Source organism: Hyla sarda, chromosome 6 (assembly GCF_029499605.1).
Source record: "Hyla sarda isolate aHylSar1 chromosome 6, aHylSar1.hap1, whole genome shotgun sequence".
In the NCBI taxonomy this organism is placed as follows: domain Eukaryota; kingdom Metazoa; phylum Chordata; class Amphibia; order Anura; family Hylidae; genus Hyla; species Hyla sarda.
In genome coordinates, this window is record NC_079194.1 from 142,240,675 (window position 1) to 142,258,937 (window position 18,263).

Sequence of the window (18,263 nt, forward strand, 5' to 3'; positions counted from 1 at the left end):
TATGCAGGTTTTGCACTCACTACTTTGCAGAGTGTAAATTTTTTTTTACAAAAATGAGGAGTGTACTCACTTCTATGAGATACTGTAGGAGCCTTAAAAAAATGTTTTTTAGACGTATTTGCGAGTGTCATACAATCCACAAATTAGGAGGCGGTAAGTCATACAGCCCATCCACTGGGGGAGGACATAAGGTCCATCCATTTGGATTGTACAATTGTAAATTTGGTCATACAATCTACCCTCATATGGTCCTCAGTCCCTCCACAAGGGAGGGGTCAAACAGTCTGCAGTCTATTCACTGGCAGTCTATTCATTCTAAGACATCAAGTAGGAAGTTTAGAGCAATACATACGTCAGTCAAAATCTATCAGGAGTTCATAGTGTATCAATATATCTATTAGCTGTCAATGGTCTATTAAAGGGGTACTCCAATGGAAAATATTTTTTTTTAAACCAACTGGTGCCAGAAAGTTAAACAGATTTTTAAATTACTTCTATTAAAAAATCTTAATCCTTCCAGTAATTATCAGCTGCTGTTATGATGCACAGGAAGTTCTTTTCTTTTTGAATTTCCTTTCTGTCTGACCACAGTGCTCTCTGCTGACACCTCTGTCCATTTTAGGAATTGTCCAGAGCAGGATAGGTTTGCTATGGGGGTTTTCTTCTACTCAGGACAGTTCCGAAAATGGACAGAGGGGTCAGCAGAGAGCACTGTGGTCAGACAGAAAGGAAATTCAAAAAAGAGGAACTTCCTGTAGAGCATATAGCAGCTGATAAGTACTGGAAGGATTACGATTTTTTAAATAGAAGTAATTTACAAATCGGTTTAACTTTCTGGCACCAAATGATTTAAAGAAAAATGTTTTCCAGTGGAGTACCCCTTTAAAGATATTTAATATACTTGCTAGAAGTGTATAGTTCATCATATACCTGTCAGAAGTCTATTGTCTATTAAAACTATATACATGAAGGAATCCGTATTACACTGTACCTTTTATTCCCCTGTTGGGCGGCATATTGAACCGTTATAAATTTAATATTTATCTGTCAGGGGTATGTAGTCCATTATAGTGTTCCATTGTATATCTGTGTATAGGCCATTAAATAGCAATTATTCAGTTAAAGTCCTTTACATTCTGGTCACATTGAGTACCAGCCAGCTGGCTTTATATACAAGGAGATAAGATAGAATCTTGTGATTATGCCACTGTGAAAAGATCCAGGTAAAAGAACATGATGTAAGAGCCCAGTCCTGCTACTGTCAGTGGAGGTGTTCAGTGTACCTGGCAGCATACATCTATATTATACCAGAGACAAAATGCAGCATGGGAAGTGGTCATAGTGAGAATAGTGGTATAGGACCTGTGATGGTCTGCTAGCCCATGCGTCAAAGTTGGTATATTACTACCCAAGCACCAATAGTCAAATTTATCAAAGTAAGGTGGCTGATCAGGACATAAGATAGCAGTCACTTCCCCAGATCACATGGGTGGAGGAATGAGGAGGTGGAAGACACTCTTGTGTGATAAAACACTGACTGGGGGGTGCAGGAGGGGAGGGAGTAGCAATTCCTGGAGCAGTTATTAGAGTAAACTCCACTTCCCTTTGTTTCTGTACATGCCTAAAGATCTGATTCTCAGCCCTTCTCTCAGACCCAGAAGAGCAACAGCTATGGAACTTGGATCTGCAGATCGTCCTCATCAGGGTCACTTCCTGTCTCCCCGGTGTCATCATTTCTAAATCGAGAGGTGCGCAGCTTCCCGAACAAGGGAGGGTTCTGTTGCCGACGAAGCCTGCATGAGACAAACAGTCATTAAGTGGCGCCCTCAGCACCTGCTGAATAGAAAGAACAGGGAGAGCTCATATCATACATAAATAATGACAATCTAACAGACATCCTCCAAGTACAGAGTCTGTCCTCATGTGCTGCATCTATAAGGTTTCTATATAGTCTATTTGCTTAAGGGTATATGAGGACACAGGCTGGTTCAATATAATCTAGATGCTGTGCATATATGCCGGAGTGGGGAATGTCGTTCACGGGACATATGAGGTCATTTAGTCTGGCCCTACCAAGGCAACAGCAGGCGAGACTCGAAATTCTATAAATCTAGTTGTTTTTTTCATAGTAACATGAATTTATATTAAGTAAATTCTAATAATAATGTACATTTTAAGGGACAAACGAACATCCATTACAAGACAGATCAGACACATACATGTACATGATAGGAAAGACACGTATACGTCTCGTCGGCTACCTACGACCTGTCTGCCTGTATTGCGGTGACTCAGAGGACAGTCAGTGGCAGGCAGGCTGGGAGTGTACATGTCGGGAAAGTGTTAACAAACTGTAGGGAAACTACGGAGATCCACTGATCATGAGACAAGGTGCGATAAGATGATTCCTAGCAACGTTAAGTTGATCATTTTGTATGGCCTACGAATGATCTTATAAATATCCAAATGCCCCTTGGCAGAAAAAAGGTTCCCCACCCTTCTCTAGAGTCTATATGTTGTGAATAGCTTTATAAAATCTATATGCTGTGCGTTATTTTTGTATGGTATATTATCACAATTCACAGCACAGTACTTCCAAGGTGCGATACAAATGATAAATTGGATTTAAATACATAACATGAATAAAATGAGTGACTGTTACAGAAGGAGACGACTTCTTACAATCTATAGAGAAAGGAGACAGCAGACGTGTAAAGGAGCTGGTCACATGGTAGATGATAGTGGCAGCAGGGTTCTTGTAAGGTGTAGGCCTTTTTGAATAAATGGGTTTTCAGGGTGCTTTTGAAGGTTTTCAAAGACGTGGGAATGTCTGATCAATTGGGGTAGTGATTTTCAGAGTATGGGGATTGCACACAAGAAATATTGTGGATGACTGTGTATAGAGGGTCAATTCTCTATTCAGCTTTTAATTCTGACTTGTATGACCTAATTTAGTTTAAAAATTTCACATTAGTTTTACCTATAACAGTTTCCAATCATGCTCACTGCTTGTCCACGTGTGAATTGGGAACCTATAGTGGTGGAAGTCTTCTAAAGACATACAGTGTTTTCTGGAAGATTCAAGAAGGTCTTTGAGAGTGTTTAAAAGTGAGTGACACCATCATAATGGGGGCTTTGGAACACTGCAATGAATCTACTCTCTGCACACCCCACCTCACATTGGTTGTAAGATCCTTACTATATAGCTTAGTGTATTTTCTTGTTTTAGATATTAGATACGTCTTTGTAACTTGTAGCTCTCATTGGATATATTGTAGATCTACATCTTCGTCTTCCTCTTTTTTAGAGAGAGACCCATACCAATTATGACTCCATCCAAGAAGTTGAGTAGTAATCAGAGTAACTATTATACCTCACGAATAATTAATCTATCTGAATATACTCTGACTGACGCACAACAAAAACTGTTACAGAAAGGTCTATCATTTGTGCCATCTGTCAAATTTGACTCATTTGAATGGACAAAGGATATGCTGTAACCCATGATGTCTGCTCTGCCTTTATCTATGGTCCTGGGGAGACACCGTGAGTTATCCTTTTCTATGGTTGTACGTCCCAATGGCTAATCAAGTCCATCTCCTTTCCTGGAATGTGAGAGGCCTGGAGTATGCCAATAAGCCCTGCACAATTTTTAAGCAGCTGAAGGTCTTTCATCCGGGTATCTTCTGCCTTATGGAAACGCATCTTGTCCCTGACTCTTGGGTGTCCCAGGCCTTTCACTCCACTTATTCCACCCATGTATCCATTCTGGTCCATAGGGCCATTCCCTTTGTATGTCTTTCCTCCCATATTGACCCGTATTATTAGGGAACAGGTAATCCTTGTAGCAATTTATATTCCTCCTCCCTACTCTAGCGATATCCTTAGGAAAGTGTTTTCTGTCCTCTCAGTCATGTAGCAGGTGCCCACTTTACTTATTGGGGATTTTAATGCTGTCCTTTTACCCCAACTGGACAGACACTATGCTGTGCCCTGTGTCACTCTTTCCACTGTTCCTCCCTAGCATGTCTCCTTCAGGGCCTGACGAAGAGATGTGTGCATGAATACGGACCGTCGCCCAACCCTCTCCCCCACCTACCTTGTTCCGTCCGCTCTCCCTTACATGTTTGCATGCTGCCAAGCTCCATGAAATAAAAGAAGCTTGATGACCCTGAATGACCTGGTGAGTGCTCCATTTCTTTGTTATCTGTTTGGGACTTGCTACCTGTACTGTATATGCAAACATGATCCTGGGTTGCTGGGAGGCCACGACTACCTTCACTGATGAGATAGAAAGCTTCAGTGAGTACGCCCTACTTTGGATTAGATTTATTGATGACGTGTTCTTCCTATTGGGGGGGGGGTCTGAAAGAGAGTTTGAGTTTTGTCCAGTCCCTGAATGGGAACAAAATAGGCCTGTTTTTCACGTATTAAATGCACAAAAAGGAATTGGCATTCTTAGATGTAAAAATCTCCAGAGGACCTCTACCTCTACCACCAGCCTCCTGAGGTGGGAGAGCTGCCACCCTGGGCCCCTCAAAAAGGTGATACCCAGGGGGCAGTACCTCCCCCTCATGAGGAATTGTTCACAGCTGACGGAGTATAAGCGCCAAGCACAGGATATGAGGAACCATTTGGAGATAGGGGTTACCCTGAATACACGCTGACACCGGCATATAAAGGAGCATTGGATACCCCAAGTGACCAATTACTGACTTCTAAACTATGAACATCTACCTCAGGCCCTTTAAGGATCATATAATAGGGCTGAAAGTAAGAATAGGAGCATCATTGCAAGTTATTGGCATATCTTAAAAATGGACACAGATTGTTGGAGGCAATTGGAGACAGACCACAGATCCCTTACAGAAAGGGGCAGAATATTGTGATTAATTGGTACAGAGCCATCTGCTGACTGATCCCAAATCCACAACGTGGCTCAATAGATCATTCCCCCCCTCCCCCTCAGGTGTTTCTCTTGCGGACACTGTAGAGCGTGCAACTTTGTGAGCAGGGATGTGGAAATCCTATAGCCCGACGCCCGGGACAAGTAGTTTTGGGCGCCGGGCAGGTGAATTGTTTATAGATTTAGCCCTGTATCGGGCAGGGACAGACAGACTTCCCCCTTATTTTTCTATAATGCCGGTGTGAGGCGCAGGAGCGGATGGAAGTCTCCACCTCACACCGGGCTCAGAGTGTATGGAGGGGGCGGCGGCCTCCAGCTGACTGCAGAGCCCCCTTATCTCCCCTCCCGGAGGATGGACGGAGCTCAGAAGACACAGCAGGGGGAGAGAAAGGATGTAGACAGCTCCGAGCACAGCTCCATCCCCCGCACACAGCTCCGAGCACAGCTCCATCCCCCGCACACAGCTCTATCCCTCCCCCTCCCCTGCTCTGTCTAGACAGGACCTAATCCACCACAGGGAGGTTGCTAGTTTGCACGGGGAAAACACAGAGCAGGGGGGAGGGGAGAGAGGAGAGGACGGAAATCTGACCTCACACCGGCCGGGACTACAGCTCTGATGTCCACTCATGGAGGCTCAGGTGAGGAGGCCGAGAATACAGGCGGCGGCAGGAAGGGTGGTTGTATATGTATGGTGTGAGTGTATGTAATGTATGATGGGGGGGGCAGCGGCAGGTGTATGTATGATGTGTGCATATGTATGGTGTATATCAGTGTTTCCCAACCAGGGTGCCTCCAGCTGTTGCAGAACTACAACTCCCAGCATGCCCTGGGCATGCTGGGAGTTGTAGTTTTGCAACAGCTGGAGGCACCCTGGTTGGGAAACACTGGTGGATATGTATGGTGTGAGTGTATGTGTGTATGATGTCTATGTGTGATGTGTATGTAATGTATAATGTGTGTATGATGTCTAAGTGTGATGTGTGTGTGTGTATGTAATGTATAATGTGTGTATGATGTCTATGTGTGATGTGTATGTAATGTATAATGTGTGTATGATGTCTAAGTGTGATGTGTGTGTGTGTGTATGTAATGTATAATGTGTGTATGATGTCTATGTGTGATGTGTATGTAATGTAAAATGTGTGTATAATGTCTAAGTGTGATGTGTATGTATGTGATGTATGATGTGGGGTGGGCAGCGGCAGGTGTATGTATGATGTGTGTATATGTATGGTGTATATGTATGGTTTGATGTGTGTATGTAATGTATGATGTGGGGGGGCAGTGGCGGGGGGGGGGGGGGGTGTGTGTATGATATGGGGGCAGTGGCTGGTGTATGTATGATATGTGTATGCATGAATGTTTTGTATAGGAGCGGACTGTCACGTCGGGCATTAGGGCAGTTGTGCCATCTAATTTTATTTATTTTTAGTGGCACCCGCACTAAATTGCACCCCCAGAATCCCGCCCCCTTCATACTCACCCGCCAACCAAGAGCCCCACGGATGCACACAAACACGCCCGAACCAAAACTACAACTCCCAGCATGTTGGACCATAACCTAAACTGTAGAACTATAAAGTGTAACATGCTGGGAGTTGTAGTTTTGGTTCAGGTCAGCTGCAGAGCTATAGACTGCATCAGGGCATGCTGGGTGTTGTAGTTACTAACTGTAATTCCCAGTATTCCTTGACATAGACTATGGCTCTGCAGCTGACACAAACCAAAACTACAACTCTCAGCATGTTACACAATAACCTTAACTGTACTACTATACAGTGCAACATGCTGCAACACCCACACAACCATAGGCTGTATTAGGGCATGCTGGGTGTTGTAGTTATCTAGTAACTAAATGCAACTTCCAGAATTTTCTGACACAAAATGCAGCACATAAACTGGAGAAGCAGAACACCCCCCAGTAACATAAGTCCCTATTGAGACTGCCATACCACTCACTTGTTACTTGACCATGCAGCCATCTATACTACACACATTTTTGACTTCTTCTGGCCGTCTGTATGTGTTATATTTTAGCATGCCACCTCAAGATTTGTTATTGACCTGTGGTGGTCTGTCCATAATTCTCCATATATTATCCATGAGTTCCTAGATATGATGGGAGATTTCATCTACCCACATTATATTTATGCCGGGATGTGCGCTCCTATGTCACCTGAGCAATAATGAGGTTTTATGATTTCATATCCATTAACTATATACCAGAATCTAAGCTAGAGAGTCGAGGTCGGGATGACACTCATGGACCTCCTTGCTTGATATATATGCAGCGAACCTGGTACCTAGTCAGGGCTTTGTAACTGCCAGTATAAACTCAATTACCTTTATTTCTTACTATCCTTGTGTCCTTGGACCGGCATCTACTTGTGTGTGTGGGGGGGCTAGTTGACAATAAATATATTAACCTATTTCTCTTGTTTTTTTTTTCTCATTTCAGATCGGTGTATCCTGTGGACTACTTCTGTAGACTCTGTCGATGATCAGCGTTTTTTCCCCTGTTCTGTTTAATGTTAATAAAATGGTTAACGAGGGCTTTTGGGGGAGTGTTTTTTGGGAATAAAAGTTTTACTTGACAGACTTAGTAGTGGAAGCTGTCTTACAGAGGGAGTCCATTACTAAGCCAGGGCTTAGCGTCAGCCACAAAAACAGCTAGTGCTAACTAGGGATCGACCGATTATCGGCATGGCCGATATTATCGGCCGATATTCACGTTTTTTCCCGTTATCGGTATCGGCTTCTAACCTGCCGATAATGCCGATAATGCGCAAAACAAGGCGTGCGCACGAATCGCGGGACTTCAGTCCCGGCCCTGAACTTCAGGCCGGGACTGAAGTCCCGCGATTCGTGCGCACACCTTGTTTTGCCGTGCGGAGCAATTGCCTGACAGCTGACAGCACGGTGGAGCAGGAGCTGTCAGCTGTCCCGCTCCTCCACTTCCTCACCTTTCTCACGCTGCCATCCACGGCAGGCGCATCCCTAGGTCAAATTATCCGGGGCCTGAGCCCCATATATCAGCAAAGGAGCCGGTAGTGGCATATTTACAGGGGCCGTTCATCTGCCCTTGCACTTTTTCTTTTAATAAAGCATATGCGGACCTCGCTGCTCTCCTCCCCTTCGGCACTGAAGGGGACCTCGCTCCGGGCCGGTGTTATAAAGGAAACTGTGTCCCTGTGGAGGAGAGTCACATTCTGCTACAGGGACACAGTTTTCTTTGAGTTAACAAGCAGGGACGCAGCACACGACGCAGGCACGCACCTAACGTCACGGTCCGTACCCTGGCTGGAGGAGGAGGACATCCCGCCGCCACAGAGCTGCTTCAGCTGTCCTCCCCACAAGGAGGATGGGGGAGAGAAAGAGCAGTATGGAATGAGGGAGGGGGCTGTAATTGGAGTGTAGAAAATAACAGAGGGGTCGGGGGGTTTAGTACATAATAAAGCATCAAAGAGGTGTGTGTGTGTGTGTTTGATGGCAGAGAAGTTTTAATAATTATAGAGGAGTCAGGGAGGAGGGCAGAAAAGTTTGGTGGAGAAGGAGACAAGGGGATCTGGGGGGGGGGGGGAAACTTAGTGGCTGGAGGAGGATAACAGAGGGTCTGAGAGTGACTAAGGCAGTGGTGTACAAACTGTGGCCCTCCAGATGTTGCAAAACTACAACTCCCAGCATGCCCGAACAGCCAATAGAACGGGCATGCTGGGAATTGTAGTTTTGCAACATCTGGAGGGCCACAGTTTGGACACCACTGGACTAAGGGTTCCGAACAAGGGGAAAAGTGGATCTGGAGGTTAACTAAGGTCTGGGGGGACTAAGTGCTCATCCACACTGCGGACATTCGGCTGGCATAATTTCACTGTGGAAATCCACTAGCAGCAGAGTCCTATTTTTTAAAATGGGATTCTGTTGCTCTGTGTATACTGTGGAATTGCCACAGTGGAATTATGCTGGCGCAATGGACGTCTTCCCAAAGAATGAACATGTTTATTCTTTGGGTAGTATTCTGCCACACTGTATTGCTGTCAGCGTGGTCCCATCACTGAGGACTTAGGTGGCGCCTGCTGCAGGCAGAATTCTGCCAACTGAATGTCCGCAGTGTGGGCAAGCCCTTAGAGGTCTGAAAGATGAGGTCAAAGATGGGGGGGGGACTTAGGGGTCCGGGGGAGGTCACCACAAGGGTGGGATTCTGCCAAACAGATGAAACAGTGTATGGCATGATGTCTGGTTATATTTAAGGGCATAGGGGGAGATTTATCAAAACCTGTCCAGAGGAGAAGTTGCTGAGTTGCCCATAGCAACCAATCAGATCGCTTCTTTCATTTTGCAGAGGCCTTGTTAAAAATGAAAGAAGCGATCTGATTGGTTGCTATGGGAAACTGGGAAACTTTTCCTCTGGACAGGTTTTGATGAATCTCCCCCATAGTATCTGGCAGGATTACAATGATTATTGTCTTCATACAGACAATGAGGATCAGCTGACAAAATGAGGAACCAATGATGTCCAAACGTCAACTCTGCAGAGAAGATGGAAGAAGTTCTAGCGTCTTGACCAGATGAAGAAAAAAAGAAAAGACAGCAGAGAAGACGTCTCCTGTGAGTCAAACCATTGTATAGTCTGCCTGTTTCTCATCTGAGCTGTGAAAGTCCTGCAGTGAAACTATACCCCAATAAGTGGTTCTCAAGCTGTGACAAAACTACAACTCCCACCATGCCTGAAGCTTTCCATGGATGATGGGAGTTGTTCCTTTGCAACAGCTAAAAAGCCACTTGAACCAAGGAGATTTCACCATGCAGACCATTTTATTTTGGTGGGAGTCCAGCTGCTGGGTCCCCCACAATAAAAGGGCTGCATAGTCTAATATGCACAGGCCTATTTTAGGTCCCACTCTGGCTCTGGACAGGACGGTGATTATGCAGCAGCTGCACGCTACCTTTGGAGCTCCAACCACTGCTCTGGTCCGGGTACCTACTGCTATGGCGCATAGGCTGCGGACCAGAGGAGCAGTGATTGGAGCACAGAAGCAAGGAAGTACACAGACATATACTGTACACTGTATACTGTGTATATAGTGTATATTGTAAACTGAGTGACCCTGCCGAGTGACTCCGCCACCTATGATCCCTCCTTTTGTGGCTCAGCCCTCAGCCATGGCCAGTGCCCCGGATCTTTTGTAGACCTAGCGACGCCCCTGATCCACGGCAGGCCGGCGTGATGACATCACATCATGGTGCCGGCGCCCGGAGATCACGTCCCTGCAGCTCTCACTCACAGTACAAGAACGTAGCAGCGTGAGAAAGGTGAGCACTGCTCGGGCGCTGTATGGATGGACGGGCAAATTATAAGAGAGGGGCACATATCAGGGGGGTATTATATGTGAGGAACACAGGACAGGGGGGATTATATGTGGGGGCACATGACAGCCCCCCCGTCATGTGCCCATATAATGCCCCCCTGACTTATAATACCACCTGTCTTGTACCCTCACATATAATGCCCCCTGAGGGGGCAGGTCATGGGGCATTATATGTGAGGGGCACTGGACAAGGGGCAATATATGAGGGGCACAGGACAGGGGGTATTATAAGTCAAGGGGGGCATTATATATATATATATATATATATATATATATGGGCACATGACAGTGGTGGGCTGTCATGTGTCTCTACATATAATTCCCCCCGTCATGTGCCCTTCATACATAATACCCCCTGCCCTGTGACCCCCACATATAATGCCCCATGTCCTGTGTTCCTCACATACAATGCCCCCATCATGTGCCCCTCATATATATTGCCCCATGTCCTGTGCCCCTCACATATAATGCCCCCTGTTCTGCACCCTCAGGGGGCATTATATGTGAGGTGCACAGGACATGGGGCATTATATGAGGGGCACAGGACAGGGGGTATTATAAGTCAGGGGGGCTTTTAACAGGCAGGGGGAGAGAAGCAAGTGGCGGCGGCGGTCTCTTGCACCGCAAAAGCCGCTACAGTTCATTGATTTAAAGTGCCCGCTATAAATCAATGATCTGCAGCGGCTTCAGGGGAGGGGGGTGGGGAGGGAGAGAAATAGCCGATAATTTATACCGGAATATCGGTATAAATTATCGGCTATCGGCCTTAACCTCAACAGATTATCGGTATCGGCCCTAAAAAATCAATATCGGTCGATCCCTAGTGCTAACCCCCAATTATTACCCCTGTACCCACCGCCACAGGGGTGCCGGTACCAACAGGCCCGGAGCATAGAGAATGGCACTCCTGAGCCTAGGCGGTAACAGGCTGGCATTATTTAGGCTGGGGAGGGCTGGTAACAATTGTCCTCACCCACCCTGGTAACATCAGGCTGTTGCTGCTTGGTTGGTATTTGGCTGAAAATAAAAATGGGGGAACCCTATGCGTGTTTTTTTTATTTTTTTTTATTAAATTATTTATGCAAAAAAAAAAAAGCAAAAAGCATCCCCCTATTTTTATTCTCAGCCTGACGTTACTAGGGTGGGCGAGGACCATTGTTATTGGCCCTCCCCAGGATCTGAAATGAGAAGTAAAAAAAAAAAATTAGTTAGTACATTTAGGGGGAAAAAAGTGGTGATTTTTTTTTTATATATATCACACATTTTTTCCAAAGCTGCAAATTGGTGTTCTGAAGTCATTTATTGATTTTTGCTTATTATGTGCTAAAAAAAAAGGGTATTCAAAAGAGATTTATTGGTTTTTGCTTATGTAAATTTATCAACCCCCCTGTGATAGTATGATAAATGTGCCATACATAAGCAAAACTAAAGCAAAAAAATGCCTACAGAACATGCTTACCAAAGCAATGAAGATAATTGCTCCCCATATTCCTTTGCAGGTTGTATTCTCACATGCTTCTATTGAACTATGCATTTGTTGAACAATACTATGCTACATTCAGTCTAACGCCATCCTTATTACGTCAGAAAACATTAGCTGATAGAAACACGTCGAAGGCAGTATATGAAGGCGGTATTATTAATCTATGTGTAATATCAATACACTGCGGCTGTGATTATATACAATAGAACGATAGCGCAGTATATTGGTATGGCATGAGAGAATTTATGTAAATCCTAAGAATTGAAATCGCTCTGGTATTTTTTTGATATGTCAGTTGCCTGATGTGTCTGAAACTATACTTCGCAATTGGTGTACCTTATGCTCATTTTTAATATGGGTCTCACTAGTGGTGAAAATACATTTTATATACAATTTTTTCATTAAAAGTTATGGTCTTTGAATGGAAGATATGATCTACTTGCTGATCATCTAAGAGGACATGCACCATTTCTAAACAGTCTATGTGCAGTGCATATATGACAACATAGGCCAATTCTATACAGTATAGTGTTGAAGGTCTATTAGCATGTAGTCAATGTGTAAACATAATCTGGCTCCTCACATACATGAGAACATAGACAGTTTATGTGTTGTTCATAAGGGTATAGGCCAGCTCTATTTATACTGTATGATGTATGTATATTTAAATGTGTGCTGAGCCCATGTGTCTAGTACCAACACGCACCTGGACTGTAGATGCTCCACTTGAACCTGCAGGTTTTCATTCAGCTCCGTCTGTTCATCAAGTGATCTTTGTATTTTGCGCATCTGGTTTTGTGTCTCATCTAACTGCAAAAAGAAAAGCAGCTGTTAGTCAGGGAGAAAAAGATATTTGGAACTATATTCACACAGAATCCCCAAAAATCCAACTATGACAACGGCATCTGTCTAGATGAGACATTGTTATCTATATCCCAGATTCATGAAACACAAAAAAGTAAGACAGACAATGACATACTAAAAAAATGGCAACCCCTATGGAGTTTTCGCATTATACATGATATATATATATATATATATACTGTATGTATATATATATATATATATATATATATATATATATAGAGCAACTGAGTAGAATAGTTGATAGAGAAGCTGTTTGTCATCAGTAATAGATGGAATAGATGTGACTGTAGTATAAGGTGTGTGGTCTCATGTCTGATCACAATGTAATTATATCCAGTGATGTCAGTAATGGGGGCGGGGCTGTGACAACCTCTCAGACATGATATAGAGGATGGTTGTCAGCAGTAATAGATGGAATAGATGTGACTGTAGTATAAGGTGTGTGGTCTCATGTCTGATCACAATGTAATTATATCCAGTGATGTCAGTAATGGGGGCGGGGCTGTGACAACCTCTCAGACATGATATAGAGGATGGTTGTCAGCAGTAATAGATGGAATAGATGTGACTGTAGTATAAGGGGTGTGGATCTCATGTCTGATCACAATGTAATTATATCCAGTGATGTCAGTAATGGGGGCGGAGCTGTGACACCTCTCAGACATGATATAGAGGATGGTTGTCAGCAGTAATAGATGGAATAGATGTGACTGTAGTATAAGGGGTGTGGATCTCATGTCTGATCACAATATAATTATATCCAGTGATGTCAGTAATGGGGGCGGGGCTGTGACAACCTCTCAGACATGATATAGAGGATGGTTGTCAGCAGTAATAGATGGAATAGATGTGACTGTAGTATAAGGTGTGTGGTCTCATGTCTGATCACAATGTAATTATATCCAGTGATGTCAGTAATGGGGGCGGGGCTGTGACAACCTCTCAGACATGATATAGAGGATGGTTGTCAGCAGTAATAGATGGAATAGATGTGACTGTAGTATAAGGGGTGTGGATCTCATGTCTGATCACAATGTAATTATATCCAGTGATGTCAGTAATGGGGGCGGAGCTGTGACACCTCTCAGACATGATATAGAGGATGGTTGTCAGCAGTAATAGATGGAATAGATGTGACTGTAGTATAAGGTGTGTGGTCTCATGTCTGATCACAATGTAATTATATCCAGTGATGTCAGTAATGGGGGCGGGGCTGTGACACCTCTCAGACATGATATAGAGGATGGTTGTCAGCAGTAATAGATGGAATAGATGTGACTGTAGTATAAGGTGTGTGGTCTCATGTCTGATCACAATGTAATTATATCCAGTGATGTCAGTAATGGGGGCGGGGCTGTGACAACCTCTCAGACATGATATAGAGGATGGTTGTCAGCAGTAATAGATGGAATAGATGTGACTGTAGTATAAGGGGTGTGGTCTCATTTCCGATCACAATGTAATTATATCCAGTGATGTCAGTAATGGGGGCGGGGCTGTGACAAGGTCTCAGATATGATATAGAGGATGGTTGTCAGCAGTAATAGATGGAATAGATGTGACTGTAGTATAAGGTGTGTGATCTCATGTCTGATCACAATGTAATTATATCCAGTGATGTCAGTAATGGGGGCGGGGCTGTGACAACCTCTCAGACATGATATAGAGGATGGTTGTCAGCAGTAATAGATGGAATAGATGTGACTGTAGTATAAGGTGTGGATCTCATGTCTGATCACAATGGAATTATATCCAGTGATGTCAGTAATGGGGGCGGGGCTGTGACAACCTCTCAGACATGATATAGAGGATGGTTGTCAGCAGTAATAGATGGAATAGATGTGACTGTAGTATAAGGTGTGTGGTCTCATGTCTGATCACAATGTAATTATATCCAGTGATGTCAGTAATGGGGGCGGGGCTGTGACAACCTCTCAGACATGATATAGAGGATGGTTGTCAGCAGTAATAGATGGAATAGATGTGACTGTAGTATAAGGTGTGTGGTCTCATGTCTGATCACAATGTAATTATATCCAGTGATGTCAGTAATGGGGGAGGGGCTGTGACAACCTCTCAGACATGATATAGAGGATGGTTGTCAGCAGTAATAGAGGGAATAGATGTGACTGTAGTATAAGGTGTGTGGTCTCATGTCTGATCACAATGTCATTATATCCAGTGATGTCAGTAATGGGGGCGGGGCTGTGACAACCTCTCAGACATGATATAGAGGATGGTTGTCAGCAGTAATAGATGGAATAGATGTGACTGTAGTATAAGGTGTGGATCTCATGTCTGATCACAATGGAATTATATCCAGTGATGTCAGTAATGGGGGCGGGGCTGTGACAACCTCTCAGACATGATATAGAGGATGGTTGTCAGCAGTAATAGATGGAATAGATGTGACTGTAGTATAAGGTGTGTGGTCTCATGTCTGATCACAATGTAATTATATCCAGTGATGTCAGTAATGGGGGCGGGGCTGTGACAACCTCTCAGACATGATATAGAGGATGGTTGTCAGCAGTAATAGAGGGAATAGATGTGACTGTAGTATAAGGGGTGTGGTCTCATGTCTGATCACAATGTAATTATATCCAGTGATGTCAGTAATGGGGGCGGGGCTGTGACAACCTCTCAGACATGATATAGAGGATGGTTGTCAGCAGTAATAGATGGAATAGATGTGACTGTAGTATAAGGTGTGTGGTCTCATGTCTGATCACAATGTAATTATATCCAGTGATGTCAGTAATGGGGGCGGGGCTGTGACAACCTCTCAGACATGATATAGATGATGGTTGTCAGCAGTAATAGATGGAATAGATGTGACTGTAGTATAAGGTGTGTGGATCTCATGTCTGATCACAATGTAATTATATCCAGTGATGTCAGTAATGGGGGCAAGGCTGTGACAACCTCTCAGACATGATATAGAGGATGGTTGTCAGCAGTAATAGATGGAATAGATGTGACTGTAGTATAAGGTGTGTGATCTCATGTCTGATCACAATGTAATTATATCCAGTGATGTCAGTAATGGGGGCGGGGCTGTGACAACCTCTCAGACATGATATAGAGGATGGTTGTCAGCAGTAATAGATGGAATAGATGTGACTGTAGTATAAGGTGTGTGGTCTCATGTCTGATCACAATGTAATTATATCCAGTGATGTCAGTAATGGGGGCGGGGCTGTGACAACCTCTCAGACATGATATAGAGGATGGTTGTCAGCAGTAATAGATGGAATAGATGTGACTGTAGTATAAGGTGTGTGGTCTCATGTCTGATCACAATGTAATTATATCCAGTGATGTCAGTAATGGGGGAGGGGCTGTGACAACCTCTCAGACATGATATAGAGGATGGTTGTCAGCAGTAATAGATGGAATAGATGTGACTGTAGTATAAGGTGTGTGGTCTCATGTCTGATCACAATGTAATTATATCCAGTGATGTCAGTAATGGGGGCGGGGCTGTGACAAGGTCTCAGATATGATATAGAGGATGGTTGTCAGCAGTAATAGATGGAATAGATGTGACTGTAGTATAAGGGGTGTGGATCTCATGTCTGATCACAATGTAATTATATCCAGTGATGTCAGTAATGGGGGCGGGGCTGTGACAACCTCTCAGACATGATATAGAGGATGGTTGTCAGCAGTAATAGATGGAATAGATGTGACTGTAGTATAAGGTGTGGATCTCATGTCTGATCACAATGGAATTATATCCAGTGATGTCAGTAATGGGGGCGGGGCTGTGACAACCTCTCAGACATGATATAGAGGATGGTTGTCAGCAGTAATAGATGGAATAGATGTGACTGTAGTATAAGGTGTGTGGTCTCATGTCTGATCACAATGTAATTATATCCAGTGATGTCAGTAATGGGGGCGGGGCTGTGACAACCTCTCAGACATGATATAGAGGATGGTTGTCAGCAGTAATAGATGGAATAGATGTGACTGTAGTATAAGGTGTGTGGTCTCATGTCTGATCACAATGTAATTATATCCAGTGATGTCAGTAATGGGGGAGGGGCTGTGACAACCTCTCAGACATGATATAGAGGATGGTTGTCAGCAGTAATAGAGGGAATAGATGTGACTGTAGTATAAGGTGTGTGGTCTCATGTCTGATCACAATGTCATTATATCCAGTGATGTCAGTAATGGGGGCGGGGCTGTGACAACCTCTCAGACATGATATAGAGGATGGTTGTCAGCAGTAATAGATGGAATAGATGTGACTGTAGTATAAGGTGTGGATCTCATGTCTGATCACAATGGAATTATATCCAGTGATGTCAGTAATGGGGGCGGGGCTGTGACAACCTCTCAGACATGATATAGAGGATGGTTGTCAGCAGTAATAGATGGAATAGATGTGACTGTAGTATAAGGTGTGGATCTCATGTCTGATCACAATGGAATTATATCCAGTGATGTCAGTAATGGGGGAGGGGCTGTGACAACCTCTCAGACATGATATAGAGGATGGTTGTCAGCAGTAATAGAGGGAATAGATGTGACTGTAGTATAAGGGGTGTGGTCTCATGTCTGATCACAATGTAATTATATCCAGTGATGTCAGTAATGGGGGCGGGGCTGTGACAACCTCTCAGACATGATATAGAGGATGGTTGTCAGCAGTAATAGAGGGAATAGATGTGACTGTAGTATAAGGGGTGTGGTCTCATGTCTGATCACAATGTAATTATATCCAGTGATGTCAGTAATGGGGGCGGGGCTGTGACAACCTCTCAGACATGATATAGAGGATGGTTGTCAGCAGTAATAGATGGAATAGATGTGACTGTAGTATAAGGTGTGTGGTCTCATGTCTGATCACAATGTAATTATATCCAGTGATGTCAGTAATGGGGGCGGGGCTGTGACAACCTCTCAGACATGATATAGATGATGGTTGTCAGCAGTAATAGATGGAATAGATGTGACTGTAGTATAAGGTGTGTGGATCTCATGTCTGATCACAATGTAATTATATCCAGTGATGTCAGTAATGGGGGCAAGGCTGTGACAACCTCTCAGACATGATATAGAGGATGGTTGTCAGCAGTAATAGATGGAATAGATGTGACTGTAGTATAAGGGGTGTGGTCTCATGTCTGATCACAATGTAATTATATCCAGTGATGTCAGTAATGGGGGCGGGGCTGTGACAACCTCTCAGACATGATATAGAGGATGGTTGTCAGCAGTAATAGATGGAATAGATGTGACTGTAGTATAAGGTGTGTGGTCTCATGTCTGATCACAATGTAATTATATCCAGTGATGTCAGTAATGGGGGCGGGGCTGTGACAACCTCTCAGACATGATATAGAGGATGGTTGTCAGCAGTAATAGATGGAATAGATGTGACTGTAGTATAAGGTGTGGATCTCATGTCTGATCACAATGGAATTATATCCAGTGATGTCAGTAATGGGGGCGGGGCTGTGACAACCTCTCAGACATGATATAGAGGATGGTTGTCAGCAGTAATAGATGGAATAGATGTGACTGTAGTATAAGGTGTGTGGTCTCATGTCTGATCACAATGTAATTATATCCAGTGATGTCAGTAATGGGGGCGGGGCTGTGACAACCTCTCAGACATGATATAGAG

The 18,263-nt window shown here is 44.0% G+C and overlaps 1 protein-coding gene and 1 long non-coding RNA gene across 2 annotated transcripts in view; one reads left to right on the forward strand and one right to left on the reverse strand.

Moving 5' to 3' along the window:
- The window catches only part of LOC130276250 (uncharacterized), a 36,581-nt gene extending 29,102 nt beyond the window's left edge, over positions 1 to 7,479 (forward strand). Inside the window, exon 3 of the long non-coding RNA XR_008845060.1 lies at positions 7,365 to 7,479. This is a non-coding gene — a long non-coding RNA (uncharacterized LOC130276250). The remainder of the gene's footprint in view (positions 1 to 7,364) is intronic.
- CCDC102A (coiled-coil domain containing 102A) overlaps positions 831 to 18,263 on the reverse strand; it is a 107,678-nt gene continuing 90,245 nt past the window's right edge. Inside the window, exons 8-9 of the mRNA XM_056525336.1 lie at positions 12,462 to 12,565; positions 831 to 1,793 (exon numbers count right to left, since the gene is read on the reverse strand). Coding sequence (XP_056381311.1) covers positions 1,670 to 1,793; positions 12,462 to 12,565 — 228 coding nt within the window. The 3' untranslated portion in view covers positions 831 to 1,669. The remainder of the gene's footprint in view (positions 1,794 to 12,461; positions 12,566 to 18,263) is intronic.